At 46.4% G+C, this 24771-nt stretch overlaps 1 protein-coding gene across 1 annotated transcript in view; it reads right to left on the bottom strand.

Annotated features, from left to right (window-relative positions):
• Positions 1 to 14770, bottom strand: part of REEP1 (receptor accessory protein 1) — a 39285-nt gene extending 24515 nt beyond the window's left edge. The window contains exons 1-5 of the mRNA XM_010178506.1: positions 14736 to 14770; positions 12522 to 12594; positions 9639 to 9715; positions 7697 to 7817; positions 5973 to 6086 (exon numbers count right to left, since the gene is read on the bottom strand). Of these exons, the coding sequence (XP_010176808.1) occupies positions 5973 to 6086; positions 7697 to 7817; positions 9639 to 9715; positions 12522 to 12594; positions 14736 to 14770 (420 nt within the window). The remainder of the gene's footprint in view (positions 1 to 5972; positions 6087 to 7696; positions 7818 to 9638; positions 9716 to 12521; positions 12595 to 14735) is intronic.
• Positions 14771 to 24771: the final 10001 nt, after the last annotated feature.

The raw sequence follows: 24771 nt of genomic DNA, 5'->3' as shown, positions 1-24771 counted from the left end.
ACACTCTTCCTTCAAGCAGTGGGATCTCATTGTTACTAAGAGGCTTTATCCAGCCCCGTAAAGGGAAGGATGCTCCCCGGGCCCTGCCTCCCTCTTTCCCAATTCAAGTAAAAGCTCAGTTCTCCACTGTCATGCCATGAAAGGCATCTCTCTCTCGCACAAGTTTGGGCTCCAAACTCCCACAGTAAATAGGTCTCAATACTCATGCAAAGTTAGGGATCAACATATTGACTTGCAGCCAGCTGCACTGGCTACATGAGCTGGATACCAGAAATGAAGGAAAAGATGGTGATTGACTAGAGAGGATAAAATCTAAATGATCACCAGTGCTTCCCTTACAGTGCCCTGGGTTTAAATACCAGAAAATACAATAGGCAACTTCCCAATAAATTTCTTGGGCTAAGGGACCCTGAAGTAGCAGGGCTGGAACCCCCAGGGGCGGTGAGCCCAAAGGCAGGAATGGAAGTGAGAAGGCCACACCAGAGAGAAGGTTGTGAGCTGAAGCAGGTTGGGAACTGCTGACACTGCACTCCTGAGTGTTAAGGAGGTGGATGCACACACTGAAACCCTCCCGCTTTCGTCTGCATGCCTGGTCCTTTTAACCGATAACCAGAGTGACTGCTAGCTCTGGCAGTACCACAAGCCATATTTCACCACGCATGAAAGACTCTTGGACTATTTCTCAGACTTATTAGGCACAAACGGGCTTTTCAACGACACCAGTCATGCATGCCTGCTCCCTCCACCTCATTTATCATCTCCTGCCAAGGCACTGTGCCCATTGCCAGCAGCACGCTGTGCCCCACTCCCCTTCCTTGGCTGGATCAAGGGGCACACCACGGGCAGCAGCTGCTGTGCAAACTGTCCCTGCCCTATACACAGGAGGGCAGAGGAAGGTACATTATGAGAACCCTCTGGGTTATGACGGGCTGTTGGCTGTGGGATGTTCCCTGCAGCTCTCCTTGGAAAAGGCTGCAGTTGATGCTGCAGCTTGGGGATGGTAAGTGGCTGGGAGCAGGATTTGTCTTGAGGGTGGGGAAAGACATTGGCCTGTTTGGCAGAATTGGTTTGTTCAGCATAAGGGATAAAGATACATGCAAACAGGATCTGGGAAATCCAGGTGCTTGAAGGAGAGGGTCAGAAAGGTGGGAGAGAGTGTAAAACTGGGGATGGGAAGGTTGTAGAGACAGAGCAGGCAATGGCAGGGCTGGGCCAGATTTTGGGAAGAGGAGCAGAGAGTGGAAGGGTTGGGGACTGGGGACGGAGCAAGGCAGAATGCGGTGGGAGGCTCAGCGTGACAGGCAGAGGATGAGAAAGTGCTGGGAGCACGGTGACAGCGATGGAGTACATATGAATGTGCTGGAGGAGCCATCGGTTACTTCTCACTGCAGCCACACACATCCCAGCTGCCGGCATTAGAAACCTGACTGGTGCCAGTGAAAATCCCATCTATGCCCAGGCCTCCATGTGACAGCTCCACTGCCTGGCCAAGGCCTTGCACCTGCCCCACTACCAGGGCCATAACAGCCTTCCTGCTGCTCCCCTTCTGCTGTGACCCAAAAGCAGGCTCCTTTGCTGATTCTGCTCTCCTCTCCTGACGTGAGCTGGAAAGAAGGTGGCGGTCAGTGCCCCTTCGGGAGCGGGAATGGCTGAATTATTTGGAACTAATTGAAAACACACAAAGAGCAACAGGATTTACTGCCCGGTCATCTAATCCCACCACTTAAGACTGACCCACTTGAAATCACAGTGTGTGACAGAATGACCAAGCAATGAGGACAGGATTACAGAGCCCCAAATGAGATTACCTCCTTGGTGGGGACACAAGCTGCTGTGGGCAGGGAAAAGATCAATGTTGAGCACCTAGCAGGGGTAATCAGAGCAGACATCCAATGCTCTGTCTGCTTAGTGAGCATCAAAAATAGACTCTCCAGAGAGAGAAAAAACACCCAGGTGAGTCAGGTGGGCAGACCCAGGGTACTTGGGACACTGGCAGCTCCTCAGCCTGTAAAATGAATTGGCACAGGTTTGTGCCAGCGTTAGCACAACGGTGGCTTCAACACAAAACAGAGCAGGGGAAGGGAGCAGGAGGAAGGGGAAGGGAGACGAGCCTGCACTTGGCTAACTCAAACTGCAGACTGTTTAAGATAGAAAGGGGAAAGGGCCAGGGGATCAAAGATAAGGAAGGTGTGGCTGTGCATGGCTTGCAGCATCTTAGCCCGTGGTAAATATCTAAGTAGCAGCCTGTCACATACAAATGGTAATCAGAGCCAGCTGCATTGCGCTGCCCGAGGGATAAAAAGAATGAAGAGATGGGTCTTAGCCCAAAGGTCTTGCCTTGAAAGACAAAAGATCATGGTGGATCCTGTGGAAAGAAGATAATTTACCACAGCTTAGAGAGAAAGTTGAGGACAGCGCTAGGCACAGTGGGAGGCCTGTCTGTAAGTACAGGAGCCTTTAGATTTAAGCTCATTTACTGAGAACAGGTTGCTACAGAGGACACTTTCAGCCCAACAGCTCACTGTGAATTTGCCACCAGAATATGCTGATTTGCAAAGTCTGAGGGTCCATTACTTAATACAAAAGCATCCTTTCTTTGCCAATTAATCCAAGTGAAGCAGGATATAAGACAGATCCTCACATTCACTTGCTGGTAAAAGCCACGTTTTCCACAGGAGCCGCAGGAGCTGAGTGCTTCTGAATATACGGTCATCTCTATAGGTTCCATTTTTAACATGATCCATTAAAGGCTGCAACACAATGAACCTGTCCAGGGCTCACATTCCCATCTACACTCAACACTTACCACAGGCTGGCTAGATACCCTTAAACCTTTGCATTGGGAAAGGCAGGATAAGCCTTAGAAATAACATTGTCTTTCCTCCCTCTCTGGAAATATCCCCCTAAGGACAGCACTGCAGTTTTGTCTGGCATCTGTCAGCTCAAAGTGTTTTCCAGATAATTAGTCATTTAAACTCCTCTCACGCAGGATAATCTAGCTCTGTCATACCTCCTTCTCAAGTGAGCAAGAAAGGGCGTTGACACACATTTAACAGCGGCTGAAAACCAGGGCAACAGAAGCTGTTACCACCCATACCTGCTTGGATCACTCCTCTCCTGGAAACAGCTCCCTCCACAGCAGCAGGGACTGCTAAATGGAGACATGTCCACACCCAACCCATCATACCTCACATCCTGAATACCTGAGGAACCTCAGCTCAGCCCTTCTGTACTGTAACACCGCAGGCTGTAAATCACAGCTGTTCAACCCTCCCTACCTAAAACACAGCAAATTCAGTCTGGGAAGGGGAGGGACAGACATTGCTGCAACCATTCCCAACCATTACACCATGAAGACCGTAAATGTATTAAGGGTGCGGTCCCCTAAGCAGCAAAGCTCATCTGCTTCCAACGACCAGGAAGGGAAGATCTTGCTTTCCCTTCCTTCTCACAATGCAGTTTCGTCCCTTCCCTCATGCTGGCTCAGGCTCTCCAGACACATTTGTGGGCTCAAAACCCAGTACTCCCTTTCCTTCTCTTTCTGGATTAGCTTTCTGATACATGAGATAACTTGAAGAGGTCCAAAGAGCTGGTGCACAGCAACCCCCTGGGAGCAGGAGCATTACCCCATTTTGGAGGAGAGCTGTCAGATCAGCTCATCCTGTCTCTTGGAGCTGCACCCTGAGGCACACAGAAGCAAGCAACTTGCTGGAGGCCACATGCCAAAGCAGTGAAGGAAGCCAGGAGTCCTATTTTTCCTCACATATTCAAAGTAATTTAAATGTCAAGGCTGAAGTAAAGACAAGAACAGTCCTAGCTTTGTTATAAAAATCAGTTAACCAATCAATCAAACCAGTAACAGCCTCTCAATCTTTTCAATAGATCATTTTCCACCTCCCCAGAGTACCGTGCAGGAAAGACTCTTCTAGTTCATTTACAAGTTGCAATATCTTAACTATTTTCTCTCAAGTTAGCCTGGCAAATGTGCCATACAACAATACCACACCAGTCACAGAGTTGCCTTCTTCCAGCACTGAATGGGGAGCTTCATTAACTCATGCAAAACAATGACTTCCTTGTACCCTGGAGACTCTTCTCCCTTCTACCCACTGTCACTGGAGCCACATTTCAAGGCAGTGAAATTCTTCAGAAAACCACAAGAAAAGCAGAAGAGTGGGGAGAAAACCTGTGGTGCTGACTGTTCATTCAGGCTGAAGAGCTGGTGAGGACACTGTTGCAGTCCCGAGATGAACAGGTTGGCATTGTGGGTCTGGGCTACTGCTGAGCTTCTCATATTCAGGAGCCACCCAAACAGGAGTCACAGTTTCTTTGGGATTCACACATGGTTTCTCACTCTGTCCTAAAAACAGCTCTAGCACAGAGAGTCTGTAGCACCCTGTAGGAAGGGGCTCAGAGCAAAGGCAGTGCTGCAGAACAGGCATTTATGTCCACGGTGCAACTTCCTCAGGCTTACACAGCAGCAGTAAAAGTGTTAAGTGTCACGGAGGCATCACACAAATGTTGTTTTGCTGGGCATAACTCACAGCTCTGCCTTAGCTTCACATTTATCCCAGGTTTCAGTCCAGATTAGATAGCAGTCCCTGGGTTAGCAGAGCCTCTCTACTGAAGAACAGGAGCTCAGGAGAAAATCTGAGCCAGGCCTGACAGTCACAGTCTGCGCAATGCTTGGCAGGGAAAACGAAGACAATTTTTGGCTTTTCTTTGGAACAGGATATAGCTTTCACATATCCATGTGATCCTATGTGTGTGGGGCACATTCCAGGGGCTCCCTACTTCTATAATATCTTGCATTCAACATGCTTTAGAGAATTTATGGCATTTGGCCTCCTAAGGCCATTACTATTTTTATTACGCATTTTTACATAAGGTAAGTCCAGGAGATACTAAAATAATGTGCCTGAAGTTGTAAGAAAAGCATTTGACAGAGGAAAATAATTTCCTTCAACTCCTAATCACATTTTTCCTAATACCAGTACCCACCTTGCCCATATATTTCTGCTGTCCTTTTGCAAGAAGCATCGTATCTGACTGCATGAAAGCTGTATCCTTTATACAAGTTCTGCCCCCAAAACATGAGGGTATTGTCACTGCACATCTACCCTCGGCCATGATAGTCTGTGGTCAGAGAACAGCACCACAAAATGCAGTTATCAAGTCCTTGCAGCTTTCCATGCAAGCAAAGAAGAGAGATAACAGCTATTTTCTGACTCTAAGTCAGGAACAGAGTACAGGATACGTCTCCTTAGATGAGACCACTCATCCAGTATCTACTCATTCTCAAAAAGCAACTAATGCCACTTCCCATTCAGTCTTACATAAAGACATCTCCAGAGAATTACATGCCAGGTATGTTATATGTAAGCCCTGCAGATGGATTTGTAGCCTTCATAAACTTCAGATCACATTTGCTTTCTGTTGGTACCCAACTTATAGGTCATTAGATCCTCCAGACTTCTCAATAATTCAGCGTAACAATTGAAAAACTGGGCTGCAGATGGCCTTTCCCTTCACCGCTAAAGGTGTTGACCCAAAAAAAACCCATTTCCCTGCCAGGGTATTAACTGTTCTCACCTAATGTCAGCATCTTCCATGGGAAGCATGCTCCTATTCTGACAGAGAAAATGAAGAGCCCAGGCTGTGATGAACAGCATTGTTAACGTTGTCACCTGGGCACTGAATGCCATGGGAAATATAAAATTCAGCAGAGTCCTGAGGCAGACCCCTATCTTAATCCTTCATTTCCAACCTCCTGTAGGTTCACTGGGTACCACACGTCCTATGTTCAGCCCAAGAAGCACCTGTGTGGCTGGTGAATGGGAGACTAGGAGGTGTGATCAAAATCAGCAAAAGAATCCCTACCCCACCACCTTTCCCCCTCCACACTGTGGCTGCTGGTGGTGATGGATGCAGATGAGATGCTAATGAGTCACCATCCTGACCCACACCTTTACCTTTGAAGCTGCCATGACGGCTGCCGTGGCTGCGACGTTGAGCCCCCGCTTCCCAAAGTGCACAAGGGCATCGTAGCTCCGGTCTTTTGCCTGGACGAGGCAGTCATCAATCTCCTGTCACAGCAGGCAGAACAAACAAACAAAAAAGCACAAGAAGGACAAGTTCAGAGCACGTTCAGCCTCAAACTCTCATCAGGGTCAGGTCATCTTGTATCGAGGCAGACGTTCTCCATTTCCTCCACCTTGGCTGGAGCCAACATTTGCAAAGTTTGCAATGTTCACAGTCAATGTTTGCAAAGAGAAAATGTTTGCAGGGGAGCAGTAACTCCCATTGCAGACTTTGGGAACTCTTTATTCTGTGAATAGAAGATTGGAACTCGAAGTTGGGATACACTTGCACAGTGCAACCACCACCAATAGGTCCTGGAAGCAAGACAGATACAAGCACCTGGGCAGAATGGATCAGGAATCATTTGCAATCTGTGCTCTGAAGACAAATTGAATTGCCTCATAGTTAAAAAGAATCATATCATGATACTGGGCAGCTGCAGATGTACTGCTCTGGTCCAGGACTGGTGGTCTCAGAAGTATCTGTGATACCTCTGCAAATCACGACAGTGATTTTCTTCAACATCCCCATGGAATCAGTAGGTCCAGACCTTCTGGACTTCGATGCTGCTCAATATTCAGTGAATTGGTTATGAAAGTTCCTGCCCTCACCCTCCCTCCCTCAAGACACAGGGGCCTGCATGATAATGGCTGACAATGACTTCCAATGCTCAGCTGCCGGATGCACTGGGTTAGTAGAGACTGGAGGCTGAGAGAAGCTGTTGGCTGTCACCTCCCTATTCGTAGCAGATAGGAGATGGTAACCCAAAATGCACAAGCACTACCTGTGAGAAGCATAAGCAGAACTTCCTAGCGAGCAGAGAGACAGGAGACTGACCCCACTGCCCTTCTTGGGCAGGACCAAGATACAACAGTTCATGCACTGCCTGTGGCTAAACTGAGATCTTTCACTTCCATAGTTGCCAATGTGGGACACAGTCATTCACTTCTGCACGTTGATATGTGACTGATCGCTGTTCTTGGCCCACGTATCCACATAAGCCAGGTGCATCTGCCTGACAATGTCCCATTCGCAGCCACAGGAACCTCCTAGGCAGCCAAATGATACAAACTGTAATGTTTCCCCCAAAATTAGCATCATGAATTTAAGTAAGACATTTCTCAACCCAAGACCTCAACACTGCTTCAGCAGGCTATACGTCTTCCAGCCAGGCAAGGGCTTGCTAAGCCCCTTTCAGACAGGCCTGGCTATTTGTCTCATTGCTGTGCCATTTTTTAGGCTGGAAACAAAGATAAGGAGCCCCAACTGCCAGACCCTGTTTCTCCAATTGTTATATCCAGCCACAACACAGCACTCCAGCTATATTCACCCAGTACGTGCAAAGCAGCTCAGGAGGTATTTTTATCCCCTTCCCTCCCAACTCCTCAAGTGCACAAAGATGAGTTAATATGTGTGAGTGCGCTGAGCAGATGCCAGTATTTAAAAACACAACAGCCACAAAGAACAAAAACACCAACCAAAAGGAGATGATGGAATGCTAGAAGAAGGGAATCAGCAACTTCCAGTCTTTCAATGAAAATGCATGATACAAAGACTGGAGTAAACACACTGTAGATGTGCTCCACCCAGAGAGGACCCAGGCACATGAGTTTACCTTTTCTTTTGAAGACAGCGTTGGATGAACAAATTTCCTGTACAGGAGGCTGGAGCCTTTTGTGTATGGAGACAGCAGCCAAGCTACAAAAGCTATTTTGAGTTCATAGTAGAATGGAAACCTAGAAGAAAAAGAGCTGTTAATGTCTGCTCCCAATTTAACCACTGTCCTTAATTATAGACGTTCAGCACAGGAAGGCACAGGCCAGTCTAGCTTAGGGCAGCTTTTGCTTACTGAAGAATCCACAGACCTAAAGACATTCCCTCACCTTTGCACACATCTGAACTAGGCATATGGGTAAATCTTTACTTGGGTATCAGAGCCATTATTTAACGGTCTGGAAGAGAATCTGCTCAGTGATAGGAAGAGCTTTCTACATGCAAAGAGCACAGATGCTGCCTTCATAGCATCCTCAGTCGTTATGAGGGAGCAAGGAACAAACCAGAAAATCAGTATTTAATTGATATATTTATGCACCTTCCATCTCTCTGCCTTTTGCTTGTTAGGTAACACTTATCTGCCTGGAACTGAAATACAAGGACCTTTGTTGTCCAAGCAACGTAAAGGTGCAGATCCAATCCGTGACTTTCAGGTAGCACTGGAAAATACGCAGGGCACTAACAACAGGACATGCATTAGCTGTAACAAGCAGCCAGGGACTTCTTGAGATTAGATTATCCAGACTCTTTTCTGGAGGACAAAGCCTAGAGCTCGGGGCTGGCCAGCTGCACCATATCCTCATGCAAGCAGCCGTGTTGCTGCCAGCACCGTGACGAACCAACACCACCCTTTGTAGGCAGGGGCAAGTGAGACCAGCAGAGAGATCCTGCGATGGTTGTGTACAGCCCAGCTGGACCCAGACAGACTCCTGCTGTGCTCACACAGCACTGTCTCCGAGCCAGCTGGGCCATACAGCATCCAGGTCAGACCCCATGGGCCTCTGCGATGCTCTGCTCTGAGCACGGATTTGCCAGGTTGGTCTTCCACCTCACTGAGGATCTCAGCACACCCGATTTCACAGGCTGGACAAGCTCTCTGTCTTTCATCCTGAGAGACCCACATAATACATCCTCCAAAAAAAACAAGCTCCAGATGAACACAGTGGAGGTAGATCTGCATGCAAATTAGACAGAGAGACAACAACGTCTTTTATCTCCTTTGCAACAGATCTGATATGTTGCCAAGTACCCTGATTCCCTTTGTTTGGAGGACTCACTAGAGGCATGCAGGGCGACACAGGAACAGGCTTTAGGTGAGGGCCATGCACTACAGTTAATTTTTCATCCTGAAGTCTAGTGATCTCATGAGTTTCCACTAGAAAGCCCTTGCTAAAAGGGGCAACCAAGAAACAAACATTTCCAGACTTGAGTATCAAAATTTAAGGAACTGACGCTGATAATTGGGCATTTATGTGCTCTCATCCTGACAGAGCCCACCAGGAATCCTGCCAGTGGCACCAGAGGGCTCCCATCAGGACGGACTGTCCCTGTCCTCCATCAAACCATAATTCCAGCAATGGACCTGGCAAAACATCCCAGGAACAACCACCCACACAGCAATCTACAAAGTCCTGTGCTGCAGGGCTGTTTCTGTCTGATCCCCAGGGTCTGTGCATTTACTGTAAAACACAGCTAGGTAAGTCTAGAACGATGCCTGTAGCTAAAACTGCTGTTGTTTACGTGATGATCTCTGCAAGCATCCAACTCAGCAATCAGGTGCGCCTCTCTGACAGGCAGGGGACTGGGACTCCTGTAATGATTTCTCACTAATGAGATATTACTCAGCAGTTCCATCCTTTTTCTTGCTTTTCCTGTGACAGCACTGAGAAGGGAAGCATGGCTGCTCCAGACAAACACCTCTATGCCCCCTTTTTTCCCCTCTTCTAAACATTTCCATTTTCTTTCCACCTCATGCCAAAGACTCTCTCCCATCCGGTGCTCACCAGCATAGAAAGATATCCGTGAATGTCTCTGCTGTCGTGAAGAGCGCAAATATGATCCAGTACATCATCCATTTGACCTGGTAAACAGAAACAAAAACAGCAGCCGGGTCATTTTTCCCCAAGGGCCTCGAACTATCTCATACAGGCAAAAGCGCACAGAATAACTCAGAAAAAAGGTTCTTTTTCTACCCCCTGTGTATTAAACAATTACTATGAACTTGAAGATGACAGAGCTCCCCCCACCTCAGCTCATAACACACACCAGATTTCCACACAAGCCCTTGGGAAGGAAGATTGTGGCCTTTAGGATTGGTGTCATGAAAATAAGATCAGCCCGACTGTCCCTACAGAGGAAGCTCCACTGGCCAGCAGAGGACCACAGTCCTATGAGGGCATTAAAAATCTCACTTGGCTCATTTTAACAGCAAAAGTCAACACTAGGGTGTTGGCTGAACTGTGATTAAGACAAAATGTAATTGCTTAAATAATATCTGCAGGCAGGGGAAACCAGCCAGGAAGAGATAAAGAGGTAACAGCTCATCCACTTGAGTGGTGGTGCCTTCTCACACCCACATCCTGAGCTCATTGCAGTGACAAGGGCAAGGCCATTAGCTTAAATCTCTTGCTTAGGTGAGAGCCTTTTACCTCACATTGGTAGTGAAAGCTTGGACTTCTTGGTGGGTCATTTATGGACAGATTCCTTTGTGGTAATAGAGACAGACACAGGGTCTTTGGGGACTCTGACTTGGACAGGGAAGCTGTATTATCTCCAGTAATTCAGCAATCTGGGGATTTTAACACTGAGCAGTAAATGGCATTTAAAAGCACAGCTTCTGATGTATGCAGTATTGGTTCTTCTTGGGCTGCAAAGAAGCAGTGTATTTGTCACACACCATCAGCACTTCCAGTGATGTGGTGCTCTTCTTCTGTGGTACCATCACTACAGAGATGATGTAAATAATAATTTCAAAGTGCTGGAGATGAGAGAGAAACCTTCTGTTCCCCTTCAGCATTTTTTTTTCCATTGTAAAACTTAAAAGTTCAAACAGCTTTAAGAATCTGTCTCTCCAAAGAAGAAATGGTAAGACAAAAGTCATTATTTAACTGAATATTGTTGTCTAATTAGCTATGTTTGAACATGGAGCTCCCTAAGCAGCTTTGCTGGAATGTCAGAAAGTGGATCTCACCAGCTCTGAAATGCCTTGCTCTGTCTTCTCCTGGATGCAGTGGGGACAGTGCCCGTAGTCTCTCTCCATCTCCCTGCAGGTACTGAAATTATTCCCTGACTGCCTGTCACCCAGCTCTGGAACTGCTCCCCTGGGATTTATATGTGTATCTATATGTATATTTATACTTAGTGTTACAGCAGTAGAATGGCCCTGCCAAATGCCTGAGAGCGTTGTCTTCCCAGGGCAGCTTCTGCCAGACTTTTTACATAACTGCGACTCTCTCAAAGCCCCACTGCCAGCACTGTTCTGTCAGTTAAGACACTACTGCCAGGAACACTTTGAAACACAAACCAAGACCTGGTGAGGATGGGTTTGGATCAGCCTAAGAAGGTTGGATTTGATTATCTTAGAGGTGTCTTTCAACCTTAATGATTCTGTGATTCTTTAAAACACCATTTATCCAAATTACTATTACCAAACAAACCAAAAATAAACTACAGTGATACAAGTTTCAACTAGCACGTGAAATTACTATTTTTAAAGTTTTTTTTAAATCAGATCCTAATGGATATATTGCCACAACTCGGGTGTTAAACTGAAAAAACAACTGTAAGTGCAGAGCAGGTCTTAGATCAGCCGTTCCCACATTTGGGTCATGACCCCATGTGTCTGATGTGAGTTCCTCTTTTGCAATTGAATTTCCAACAGGAATTGAACCCTTCAACAAAAAAATTTCCAGAAAAGGACTATGGAAATGTTAAGTGTCAGTGCCAGACACTGCTTGGAGATCCTAATGCATGTTTTCAGCATTTTCAAGCAGAGGGTGTACAAACCTTGGGAGGCTCAGCTATACAAGTGCTGCAGGGACATTTTGCCTTAAGTATCCAATGTGTTCTGTAACACTTACGATTCTCAAAATACCCAAAACCATTATCTGAAGGAGGAGACTGATAAAACAGAAAATCAGCAGCCACAGTGAGTCCCAGTTTGAGTCTGCACTAAGGACTTAATGGGACAGCCATCTGCGCTGTTACCCAGAGGGGAAAATGGGTTTGTTACCCCTGGGGTCTTGAGAGGATTGAAGAGTCAAGATCTGGAGGCTGAGCTGGGTTCAGTGAAGTTAACAGAGTTCAGGTTGTGAAGGGCATCACAAATCCTACAGGACCCCAGTAGCATCCCCATATACTTTTAGAAACTGAGGCCTGGGACCATTTTTCAGCAAAAGGACACGACAGCACCCCCAGCTGCCAGACCTGCCTGTAAATGGGTCGCTCCACAAGTAAGGATGTTTCTATCCGAGGATTCAGTCATATGTGCTTCGAGTTGCCTCCTCTGATCCTTGTTTTGAATGAGCAGCTAAAGCTTCAAGGCTTTTTGAAAAGGCTTTGATTTATGCTGCTCTTCAGAAACAAAGGAAAACACGCAAAGCTCTGGATGCCAAACACCTTTTAAGTCAGCCGTATATAGCTCACGCCACCAGAGAAATAGCACACATTTGTCAAGGAGCACGTCAGCTCTGCAGAGGAGCCAGAAGCACAAACCCGTCCTTATTTGAGACTTGTGCCTAGCAATCAGCCAGCCCACCCTCAGGCCAGCGTTCCCCCTGCACTTGGTGTGCGAGCTTTCCCAGAACACAGGCAACACCTTTACAGTGTGGTAAGGAGCAATCTTAGAAACCAAACCCTGCAGCACAGTCACAAACCTCATTACTCACATATTCTTTGATGTCCTTCGATTTCACGGCTTTGTAAGAATAATATGCAGGGTAAAGAGTGCCAAATATAAGCCTGGAAAAAACAAACAAACAACAAATGGATTAAATTGATTTCCTGTCACAGAAAAGAAGATATTTTTTTCCCTGTTAAATGCGTTTCTTGCACTAGCAGAAGGTGTTAAGATTTGATTTAAGCTTGAGTGCATTAAGTACAGTACAGGAGTGATTTTTGCATCACTGAATTCAGAGAAACTATTGCCAGGGACATGAATGAAGAGCAGAGATTCAGGTTGGCTTTCCTCTGCATTGGTTTTCACAGCTGTACCCTGTGAGTTACACAAAAAACAAAACAAAACAAACATGAAAAAGAACCACCACGCTTTTAAAAGGAAATTTAAAATCTGATTTCAAAATAATCTACTGCGACACCAGGAGTGCAGGAATGTTGCTTTCAGAGGCAGGACAAAATGAGAATCCTTCGTCTAAAATCCCTTCCACCTCTATTCAACACTGAAAAGCTGGCAGAGGATAAAGCTGCATCCACCTTCTACTGACGCAAGGGTCTGAATGCTGGGGTGTTATCCTACATTAAATCTGCTAAAGGGAAGAGCTCTACAAAGATCAGCAAAGTCCATTTGAGCTCATCAAAGGGGGAGGAATTTGCCCACCAAGATATGGCAACAGGATCAGGCCTAAAAATCCCAGCCCTGCTGTTCTTTCAGACATTTCATTTTCAGGTCTGAAAGGGATGCTGTCAGCTTCAAGATTTCATGTAAGAAAGAAGGAAGGATTTGTAAGTTAAAAATAGCACTACTGAGAAAAAAGCACTGAGAGATTTTTATACTCGCTCCTCTCCGCATCACTGCATAGCAGCTTATTCACTTGGATTATTCTGGACACAAGCATAGGCTTGTCAAAACCACTTTGCCCTGCCCAGGTTTCAGTCAGTTTTATTCAATGCAGTAGGATGATGCTGCAAGTTTGAATTTAATAGATTGCAGGGGAATGTTTATTGGCTTGCAATACCCCTCTTTCCAATGAAGCTTTAGCTTTAAATTCATTCAGCTGCTTCTGTTGCTCTTGGGACTGGAAATGATCAATGTTTCAATCCCTAATTGTGGAGCCGCATGGACCTGCAGTCGTCTTTTCCATCCTGCCAGTAGAGACTGCGTGCCAGGGGACTCATCGTTACTGCTGAGTCCATTACGTGCGTAAGACATTAAAAATTAACGCGCTGGGATAGAGTGCACCATCACGCTTCCCGTAGCTCAAGAAGGTATTTGTGAAAGAATGGGGTGAGCCAGCACACGTCTTGATTTCCAAGGCAGTGACCGAAGACAAAAATTTGTTCGCTATTCATCGTGCTTACTGTAGCATAGCTTAGCAAAACCTGAGCACAATGCAGGCTTCAGAAAAGCAGCTATTGAGTGAAGAGATTCAATATTTTACAGAGGTTTCACACTGGCTGCTAAAAGCTTTGCTGGAAACAGCTCTGAGCCTATTTCACCCACAGGGGCTGTGCTATACGCAGGGATTAGATACAAACACTCAGATTCTGGGAAATTAAATGCGTTTCTCTCCTGTGCAATACCTTAACAAACAGCAACACCAGCTAAGGGGAGGAAGAGCACACAGACAATGGCTTGATCCTGTTCTCACTGAAGTAATAACAGCTATTCCTTCCGAGTTCAATGGTAACAGGACCTAATCCAAAGAAGGGAGTGCTCACAAAGGGAAGAAAGCACCACAATATTCAGAAATGAACAGCCAAGCACATGAATAATATTTTTGGCTCTGCTTATAAAAAGCACTGCATTTCTGTCCTTCCTTCTTGGCCCGGGCTGGCTGCTATCTCACGCTTTTATTTCCTGCAAATAATCACCGAATGATTAATATCCATTTCCTCAGTTTGTGCTGGTAACAGAAAGTAACGGGATTCTGAAGAAGCAAACAGTTTACAGGATCACTAGAAAAGAATTAGTTGCAGACAATAAACACTTGAAAAAAATTCCTATGAGGGAAGGAAACTGCAATAGTTTTGCATATGCAGAGCAAGAGATGGTTATTAAGGTGATGTGCTCTCCCTAAATTGGAGATTGAGAGTTTCCCTGATTTGCCTTGTAGCATGCTGTGTGCATATATGGACATCTATTACTGCTATGATTTACTCGACCAAAAACTGTTTTAGGGAATGTTGGATCCCAGTGTTGTCACAGAATCGCTGGGTTGGAAAAGACCTCTGAGATCATCATGTCCAACCGTTGCTCTCTACTCCCTAAACCATATCCTTAAGTACCTCATCTACCCGCTCTTTAAATACATCCAGGGATGGCGACTCCACCACCTCCCTGGGCAGCCTGTTCCAGCTTCTGACGACCCTCTCAGTAAAGAACTTCCTCCTTATCTCTAACCTGAACCTCCCTTGGCACAGCTTGGTGCCGTTTCCCCTTGTTCTAGCCTCCATCACCTGGGAGAAGAGACCAGCACCCACCTCTCTACAACCTCCCTTGAGGTAGTTGTAGGTGGTGATGAGGTCTCCCCTCAGCCTTCTCTTCTCCAGGCTAAACAACCCCAGTTCCCTCAGCCGCTCCTCATAAGGCTTGTCATTGCTGTAGCTTACTGCGTGGCTTGGAGTTGCTCAGGGTACCTCTGGGTGCACTCTACTAACAGAAGATAAGAAGCATTCAGGCATTTCTGGGGTTTGGAGACAAATACCTGCACATTGGCATATTCCCAAAAGCCTCTTCAAGTTACTGTCTTCAGTGGGCTTTTAATCCGGCGTGAGCACATTGATTTCATTCAAACATACACCTCAATTCTCTCTCTCTTCCCTCAGTTCCTCTCCCCTGCTGAAGCCAACACTTCTCTCTTCCCCCTCTTTCAAGCTTCCTGTGTAATTGCAGTTATGGTTGATTCCTGCCTTCCTCCATCCCTATGCTCAGACTGATGCTAAATCACTCCTCCTGCACACCATACACAAAATCAAGGCTTATTCTCTGTCCCTCTGCCCAGGCAATTAAGTCATTCCTTGCCTAAGTGTCCTTTCCAGCCCACTTTGCGTGCACCCGTGTTTAAACCTCTCTCCCCTGCCTCTCTTACATCCACACCCAGAGAAGCTACTTACACAGAAGTAATATTCTTATCTTTGCCTTCCAGTGCCTGAAAAATGCTGCTCCCAACTACCATTGGTTTGTTTTTTTATCACATCCCACCTCAGTCCCTTCTCTCCTGTAATGGCTGCAGTGCCACCAGCTTCTTCCTCTGCTGCTCCTTGAATGTCTTCTCCACACCCTGGAGCTCCTGTGCTCCTTGCTTCTGCGCTGGGTATCAGCCCATCACCTCCAGAACTGCCCCTGACGGTTATCCTGACAATTCGAGAGGCAGCAGCCCAAGCCACACAAGTTCCAACCATGCCATTCCCCAGTCCCTTCTCATCTCCCTAATCATCTTCTGCAACACTCCAGATCTACCTGATGTTCCCCGAACCACACCACAGGACTTTCAGCTTTCCTCACACATCCCCACAATCGCAGCACGGACCCTCAGTTCCCTCCCGCAGCTTCCAGCTGACCTGGGACTACACGTGCAATGACTCCTTCCCTGGTACCTGCACTGTAGTTGCCAGCTGGCAAACTAAATTAACAACCTACCCATGGAGACAACACTGCAGCTTTTACCTCCTGGCGGGCACTACTATGAGCCAATCTCCTATCCAGCAGCTAATTCTTATGAATAACATAGAAACTTAATAGTTGAGACCTCTTTTTTGGTCTCATTTTGGCCGCAATCACTTTGCAGATCCAAAGGCTAGCAGCAGTGGAAAAACAGACTGCTTAAACCTCATTTCCTTAGGAAGCCAGGCTACAAAGAGAGAGTCAACCCTCTCCCCACCCATTTCCATCTTTCAAAGCTTCTTTCAACGAGCTGTGTACCCAGGAAAGCCTTGGCTCTTTTACCCTCGGAGCAAAAGCAGAAGCAAACATCCTGAGCAGCAAACCAGGGACTCTCAGAGCTTGATGTAGTGTCTGCTACGTTTGAAGCTACAGAGATTTGTCCCTACAGGCTGGGCTAAAACAAACACATACCCTCAGGGTAGAGGGAAAGGCAAGGAAGTAGTGACATTTATCAGCGAGTTAGGAGAAGCTCACTTGCAGCACTAAACAAATAACCACAACAGTCTAACAACTCTCACACTGCTCTGTGCTGGAGGTCGACATCAATTACAATCGCCTTGGAAAAGGACAAAACAGCAGCTGGAAAGAAATCACTGAGGAGTCAACTAATTGTACAACAGGAGGCAAAAACCTAAGTAAAAGGTTAGTCTGCCTAAAGAATAGGATAAGGATTAATGCTGGAAATCTTATAATCCTATTAGGCACAGCAGCAGCAATCCCCAACATGGACTGCTGTCTGCGCTTCTGGTCATTTTTCGTCAAAAGGGACACAGTGGAGGCAGAAAGGGAAAGGAGAAGGGCAATGAAAGCGTGTGGAAGCACTGGGAAACGTCCACAGGAGCCACTGTAAATGCTGCAATTGGTTCTGTAGCAGCAAAGACAAATAACCGAGGTTATTTGCTTCTACATCGCATAGGGTTTGGGGTTTGGTTTTGGTTTCCATTATTCACGTTTACCGCTAAATGAGATAGGAAAGGTTTCCATACTGTGGGGTTTCCTGATTATCAGGGGAATATTAAAGCAACTGAACTGTTGGCTCCTCCTGAGCAATCTCTGTCTAATTCCAGGGGAGCAGCTGCACCAGCACCAAACCTCCTCCTTCTGGCTCCATTTCCCAGTAAAACCACAGCCAGCAATGGCTACGACATCCTTCTACTCCTCCAGATATGCTGGTGCAGTGATCTGACCATCACAGAGCACGGGCTAACCCAGATGTGACCATATCCCTAATAGCATCAAGGTTATAGCCCGAGGATCAGCATCAGACCTGGCACCAGGACCTGGGAGGCCCCCACACGATGTTCTGATGATTTGGTGATGCCGTTTTCCTCACGAGGGGCCTTGTCCTGCAGCCACTTACCTGCAAAATTAACTCTCACATTCTGTACAGCAGCCACTGAAATAAATGGAAAGTCTCTCATCAACTGGTCAGTATTGACCAGGACTCAGGTTACCTCCAGAAATGCCTGCATATCCATTCTCTTGAGTATTTTTAACCACACAGGTACTTTCTGGATGGTAACCCACTGCTACAAATATACCAGCATGGTGCTGTCCCCATCCCAAGCCATCTGAGTTTTGCTCATCCAGTTCCAACACCACCAGTGGTGTTTGGCCTGCCCAAACATTTAGAACATTGTACTGCTACAACACAAATAGAACAGCCTTAATTTTGCCCATAAATAACTCATGTTTCTGTATCATCAGCACCCAGCAGCCAAGATGACAAACTTCTGCTCAAACACAGGGAGGGACACATTTAGGAATCGCCAAATTATCTCCTATTTTCCTCCACACGTTCACTGGTTCGTGTGCGCTTACGCACGGAGCGGCAGCTGAGCTGTCATCGTGCCAGCATTCCTCGCTGAAACCACCAAGAAGGGTGCCAGTAGGTTTGCAGTCCTTATTATCAGTCCTAATTAATGTTCACACACTGCCACAGATAAAAATAAAAGGCACTGCCTTTGCACCAAAGGTTTAAATCCAACAGCTGGGGATGTGAAAATAAGCAGCGCACAAGGTCAGGGAAAGGGTTAATGTGAGACCCTTGACAGCCCAAATGCCTGATAACCAAGAAGGGACTGGGGTGGAGGAAGCACCAGCTGCAGAGGAGGTGGCTTTGGGCTGGTATTCCCTGGGAGATCACAGAATCACAGAATCACTCGGTTGGAAAAGCCTTCTGAGATCATCATGTCCAACCGCTCCTGTCTACCCACTAAACCATATCCTTAAGTACCTCATCTACCCGCTCTTTAAATACATCCAGGGATGGTGACTCCACCACCTCCCTTGGGCAGCCTGTTCCAGCTTCTGATGACCCTCTCAGTAAAGAACTTCCTCCTTATCTCTAACCTGAACCTCCCTTGGCACAGCTTGGTGCCGTTTCCCCTTGTTCTATCCCCCATCACCTGGGAGAAGAGACCAGCACCCACCTCTCTACAACCTCCCTTGAGGTAGTTGGAGGTGGTGATGAGGTCTCCCCTCAGCCTTCTCTTCTCCAGGCTAAACACCCCCAGTTCCCTCAGCCGCTCCTCATCAGGCTTGTTCTCCAGAGCCCTCACCATCCTTGTGGCTCTTCTCTGAACACGCTCCAGAATCTCCACATCCTTCTTCTAGTGAGGGGCCCAGAACTGAACACAGGACTCGAGGTGCGGCCTCACCAGTGCCAAGTACAGATGGCTCCTGCAGACTTTTTGTGGTCATTTCGCAGCAGAATAGGTCCTGGATGGTGACTCTGGGCAGTCCAGAACTTGGCTGTTCATCCTCAGGGTGGCAGCTGATGCCACCCCCACCTCGAGCTCCAGGAGATGTGGATGCCCATCCATGCCAACAGCCTCTGAGAATACCAAAGGCATGTGGTGCCTCAGTGACAAAACCACCCCCTAAGGAAAGCCCTGGGCCTTGACAACCCTGAGACTGATCAGGCTCACTTCAAACTCCATCTGCAACTCGAACCAAACATCCTCACGAGGTTGGTTCAGTGCTGCCAAGGACACTCACGTAGCTGTGCCCGTGTCACTTGGCCGGTCGCACACCACCTCCACGGGTACTAACAGGGTGTAAAGCTCCACTGGAACAGTCACCCAGCACAGCCCTCTGCTTTCAGAAACACTCCTGCTTGGTAGGTGACCTGCTTAGCTCCTCTGGGCTGCTGGGACCTTGTCCTCATGAGCACTTCTGAAGCACTGTGCACACCTTCAGCACCAAGGGAAGAGAGAGCAGGCCCAGAAAAACTCAGTGTCTAACACAGAGATGCTCCGATTTCCATCCAGATCCTACTCTGATTTATCAGCAAGGCTTCTACAAACTGCAAACCCCGTCTGGGTTGACGTAACCTAACAGCAGGTGAAACTTAATCGCTCCTCGGTGTAACTGCAGGGTAACGGGACACCCGACTGTCCTTCCAGCAGAAATAGCAGAGGCAAGGGTTGTCCTTGATGCTTCTAATTTAAGCAGTCTTGATCCTCCCAAAGCAACACATACTCCTCTCCAGTTGACGCCACCTTGGTTTTTTTCACCCCAGCCAGGGCACTCCTCCCATGGGAGCTGGGAGACGGCCAGGCACAAAGAGGTGAAGAGACATGGCGAGGGGGACGGGGGGAGGAAGTGGCCTTGGCCACCCTGGAGCTGTCACACAACTATTGCATTTACTCCCATTGAAATCCTACATCCAGGCTTGTCTAAAGAAGGCCAACATGATCTCCTTTTCCCCACTTCTTGTTACAGGCAGAAGACAGAAATTCTAAAATAACACCACTAGTGATTGAGAGACCTTGTAAAATACTGGGATTAAGGTAATGCACCTGATGACTCCTGAAACCACCAGCAGCGAAGGGTCTCACAGGGTTGATATTTACACTGATGCCCTTGAGTATCTTATTTAGAGCCCAAACAAGATAAAACAGGTCCTTCACCCTTCCCAGGTTTAGTGTTCCAGGCTGTTCTCAAACTCAAGCAGGACTGCATCAGTTTACACACAAGCTAACGCTTCAGGGTTCTCTTTACAGTCCTTCAGAACAGAAAAGGTCCATGCAGCTGCTGTTAAAACACCCCATGGCTCTGCGGCTATTTTAGGAAGCAAATTTATTGCAGGTAGATGGCTTGCTAAGCTGCTCTGTTCTGCTTCACGCTGCATTCAGTGCCTGGCCCAGCATCGATGGGCTGCTGACAACCAAGGGAAATTTATCCTCGAAGATTGCTTCAAAGGAAGGTTCTGCATGGTGTAGGGGTGGTTTGGGGCTCCGACCCATGGGTGAGAAGCTGTGGGGCGATAGGAACGCTGTGCCTGGCACACGCCACGGGGCTGCGAGCAGCTGCCCGCAGGAGATAGAGTTTCGTGGGCCTTATCGGAGGCATTTGCCCCAGCGCTGCTCCTCCCCTCGCCGTGCTTCGGCTCAGCTGGAGAAAGCAGCCCACGGCGCTGAGCACAGCCCACCGCGTCACTCAGAGCCTTCTGGGGAGAGACAATAACTCACCAAACTGTGACACCAAGGGGAATAAAATCTGTGCCTTTCAGAGATGAAAACATTCCCTGCTATGTGACCGGGTCAGATCTTCACCGCTCCAAAAAGGCAGAGCTTAGCATCTGTGTGCCCCTGATGGTTTCCCTGTCCAGTACTGACCATATAGTTCCTGCTCTAAGAGCTCTGTCTTTTTCCAAGCCAAATAAATGGCAATTTGAAAATGAAATGGTATATTTTAGATGGGAAGGGCTGCTTTTCCTGACTCTGGAGAGGAGGATGTTTATGTGGAAAAAGGCTTTTTTAGAAGCACTGACATTATATTGCAGAGATGACAGATGGTTTAAAATCTGTATTGTGACTTAGCCTACAGATTTATGGTAGGCTCATGATACAAAAAGGAACAGAAAGAGATGTATAACCTAACCAAACTAATTTCTGGGCTAAAAAAGGTAGAAAAAAAATAGACTGCATATCAGCAAAGCAGCTCTGCATTATTTTCATATAAAACCACAAACATCATACCGCAACTATTACTTTGGAGTTGTTTTAACTGATGCTACATCAATCAATTTTTAGGAAGTATAAGGAGGTACAGGAATCCCAATTTAGAGCATAATCCTACATTCTGTGTATCCTAAAACTCAGTTCAGGTTATAGAAGTCTTTCACCACCAAACCACAAGTGCTACCACTGTCTGAGGAGTCGGTGAGAAACACAAAAGCTTCTGTTTGTCTATTCCTCACTGACAGACAGCTTTAGACTTCTGCTGTTGTGCTCACGGGACAGAAAAGGGGAATAAAAAATTAAATGAAACTATAACTCATCCAAATCCAATCAACTCTAACTCATTACTCCTTAGAGTAACGTTATTTCAGCTTCCCAGAGACAGAATATTACTACAAGTGCTTAACTAAGCACAAGGAATATTTTAGCTCACCGATGTAATTTAAAAACCAAACCAAAACACCTCTTTGGTCCAAATATTCAGCTAAAGCCATGACAAATGTTACCTTGCCAAGGAATCACTGTCGGTCCTGGGTTACCAACGGTTCAACCACTGACAAATTGAGCCGTCCCAAGGCTGCTCTGAGCAGGACCAGGTCTCAGAGGTCCCCTCAGGTCTCCACAGGCTCTTGGAGGAGGACGGAAACCCCAGTTAGGTCTCTATGCAAGCCAAGGAGAGCAGGAACAGGTACCAGGTACAGTCATGGGCAGCTTGGTGCAAAACAGCAGAGAAAATCTTACTGCTGTCTGGATATTTTATAAATAAGCCAGTAAATTAACATAAACAGCATAACTGACCTTAACTTCTCACATCTCTGAGGACTCTACAACACGAACCTGAAAAAACTAGAAGATCAAACACTTGGGACCAGCCACATTGAAAACGCATGGGCCCCAACTCAGTCACAAGCTCTGTGTTTCAGAGCTGGTATTTAATTCCCGGTTAAGTGAAAAAAGACAACCAACCCAACCTTTAAAATATCTCTTCTCATTTTGATAACACATTTCAAAGCAGGATTTCAAAGTGCAGTATTAACCTTAGTGACCTGAGTATCAAAGTCAATCACATTTCATTGAATTCTGATTATTTCTATTTCATTAGCGTTTTCTCTCTATTCTGAATGATGAGGACAGCGAGATCCTGTGATATCCGGTGATGTACAGGAAGCTCATGTCAGAGATATGAACAGTACCCAGTTCCCAACTCCAGTTTTAAAGCAAGACTGTAGGCAAACTAAGGCAAGAAGATTCTCCAGGTAATTTCAGAATATTCAGACGATCCCAATGCCTTCGTTAGTGCGGGTATCAGAATGCCACATGCTATATATAACAGCTGTGACATTGCAGGGAGTTCAGGCCATGCAAACCACAGCTCTCTTTATGGCCCACAGACACAGACTGGTATTTCTTCTGGGTACTGTACCAGCATTTTAGGGAGGGGCTGGGCACCTGCTTTTTTTACTGGGAACTGTGTGATTTTAGTTAAAAAAGGAAAGAAAGGAAAATGAAACAGTGTCGTACAGCTTGAAAAAGAGAGACTTCCAGTCTTTTCTCATATGCATTTGACAAGGATTTTGAGTATGAATTTAATTGAGTTCTTTCCTCCAGGGTCTTTCCTCATTTGATTCATCCTTTTTAATCCCCCCATTTTTGTATGGTTAATAACAGCATCTTAATGAAATGCATGGTGCAACTGAGATAAACAAGGAGGGAGAGATCCCCAGCTGGAGCTAAACTGATACAGAGCAGCCTCCAGTCTGACCTAGCCACAAAGGAGAGGAAATCAGAAGGAAGCAAGGCTCTGTACTGAAGGCACAGATCACCAATGAATAATCAGAGCTTCTGGCTACACCTCTGAATCCAGCTTCAACTACCAGCACAATTACTTATCTCTAATTAAAATAAATTAGAAGAAAAATGACCATTTAGTGGATAATCCTAAACCACAGTATTAGGATAAAAAACAGCAGGTAGGGGAGCCTACATAACACCCTGAAGTTCTCCTGAAAAACGCAGGGGACCACGGAGCCTCATCACTGGGGCTCAGTGGAGAAGAGCATTTCCTCCAGGGCTGACTCCACAGGAACCAGACTCACCCAGCACCCAAGGAGCAGCACCAATGCCCTGCCAGATTTAAGTCTCCAACCCCTTTTTTCCCTCATATCAACAAACAGAATCTTAGATATTAAAAAAAAACCCATCAACACTAAACCAAACCAAAGTAAACAGCTTTCTTCACCACACTCTGCCATCTGAGGAGAGAAAGAGCAAAACCTGTGAGTAGGTATCACTTGGTGTGCTACTGGAAACTGCTCAAGTGAAAGAATGGTAAATGTAATATAAGAAATAGAAATGTGTCTTTGAGACTAGAATAATGGAGTGATTTAGGTAGGAGGAGATCTCTACAAGTCTTTAATCTAAAACAGGACCAACTTTGAGTTTATATCAGTTTGCTCCAGGCAAATATTCAGTGTCTCCATCTCCAGATCCCCCTTCCAGGGTTTGCTTACACTTGCTTTGACGAATTTTTACTTTGTATCTAAACAGAATTTCCTTTGCTGCAACTTGCATCCATTGCCTCTCACCTTTTTACTGTGTGCCTCCACAAAAAGCCTGGCTCTATCTTCTCTGTAATAACCCACCAGGTTTTTGAAGACAGCACTAGGATCTCCCTTTCACTCACCTAACAGAGGGGAACCATCACTTTTCTCAACCTGCTGGCTAACCCTATTCCCAAACCAATCCTGCACCGGTATCTGGAAGAGAGCAGCACCGCACCCTTCCCATCATCAGAGGTGCAGAAGAGCCGGGGGCCTCCTCCCTGAATGAGGAGACTTTTCCTGGCTGCTTGGAGAACCTTCTTGCTCAGCCACACCACCCCCTTCACTTTGCAAGTGGTGTCTCCAAGGAGCTCAGCCGGGGTCATGGTATGACAGTAATAGATGTCAAACTACAGCAGAACTCTAAAGTTTCTCCTTTTAGCCTACTCCAAATGAGCTGCTGCATTTGTACAAACCTCACTTAGCCACCTGTAGAACCAAAGTTGACTGCCAAGAGAAATATGTGAAGAATGGCACTGCAGTGTTTTAACTCTGGAATGTAACACGGACTGGGTTGCTGTTAGCAAAGAGCTTTAAAAAACAAGGGTTAAGGAGATTAAATGAATATTTGCAAACACTTATTGCGTTGATTCTCTTGCTTAGCCACGTTTGGTGAGCTAGAGGAAGAACAGCTAGATTTCCCTTATCTCTCCAGCCACATATTCACAGCGAAAGCCTTTGTGTCGCTAACTGTGCAGTGTCACTGCGAAATGTAATGGTTTTATGGTAATGCTGGTGCATGAGCTGTTCTTACATAAAGTCTCAAGTAGGGAGGTTAGAGATTATCAGCTTATTTACCTCCATGCCAAACACCAGAGCCCATGGCATCTATCTGGAGATGAAAAGACACATCCTTTCTTTTCCTGGAGCTGGGAACTTCACGAAGAAAGTAAATCACACGTACACATGGCTAATAGTCATGCTACCATGATTTTTCAAAGGATCAGAAGCTGCAACGTCCAGCAAAGCCTTGATGGAGCTAAAACATATTTAAAGGGCTTCCTCAAAT

This window comes from Mesitornis unicolor, unplaced genomic scaffold, assembly GCF_000695765.1.
Source record: "Mesitornis unicolor isolate BGI_N332 unplaced genomic scaffold, ASM69576v1 scaffold5182, whole genome shotgun sequence".
Classification (NCBI taxonomy): Eukaryota; Metazoa; Chordata; class Aves; order Mesitornithiformes; family Mesitornithidae; genus Mesitornis; species Mesitornis unicolor.
Note: the sequence above shows the minus strand (reverse complement) of the source record. Positions and strands in the feature narration are given on the sequence as shown.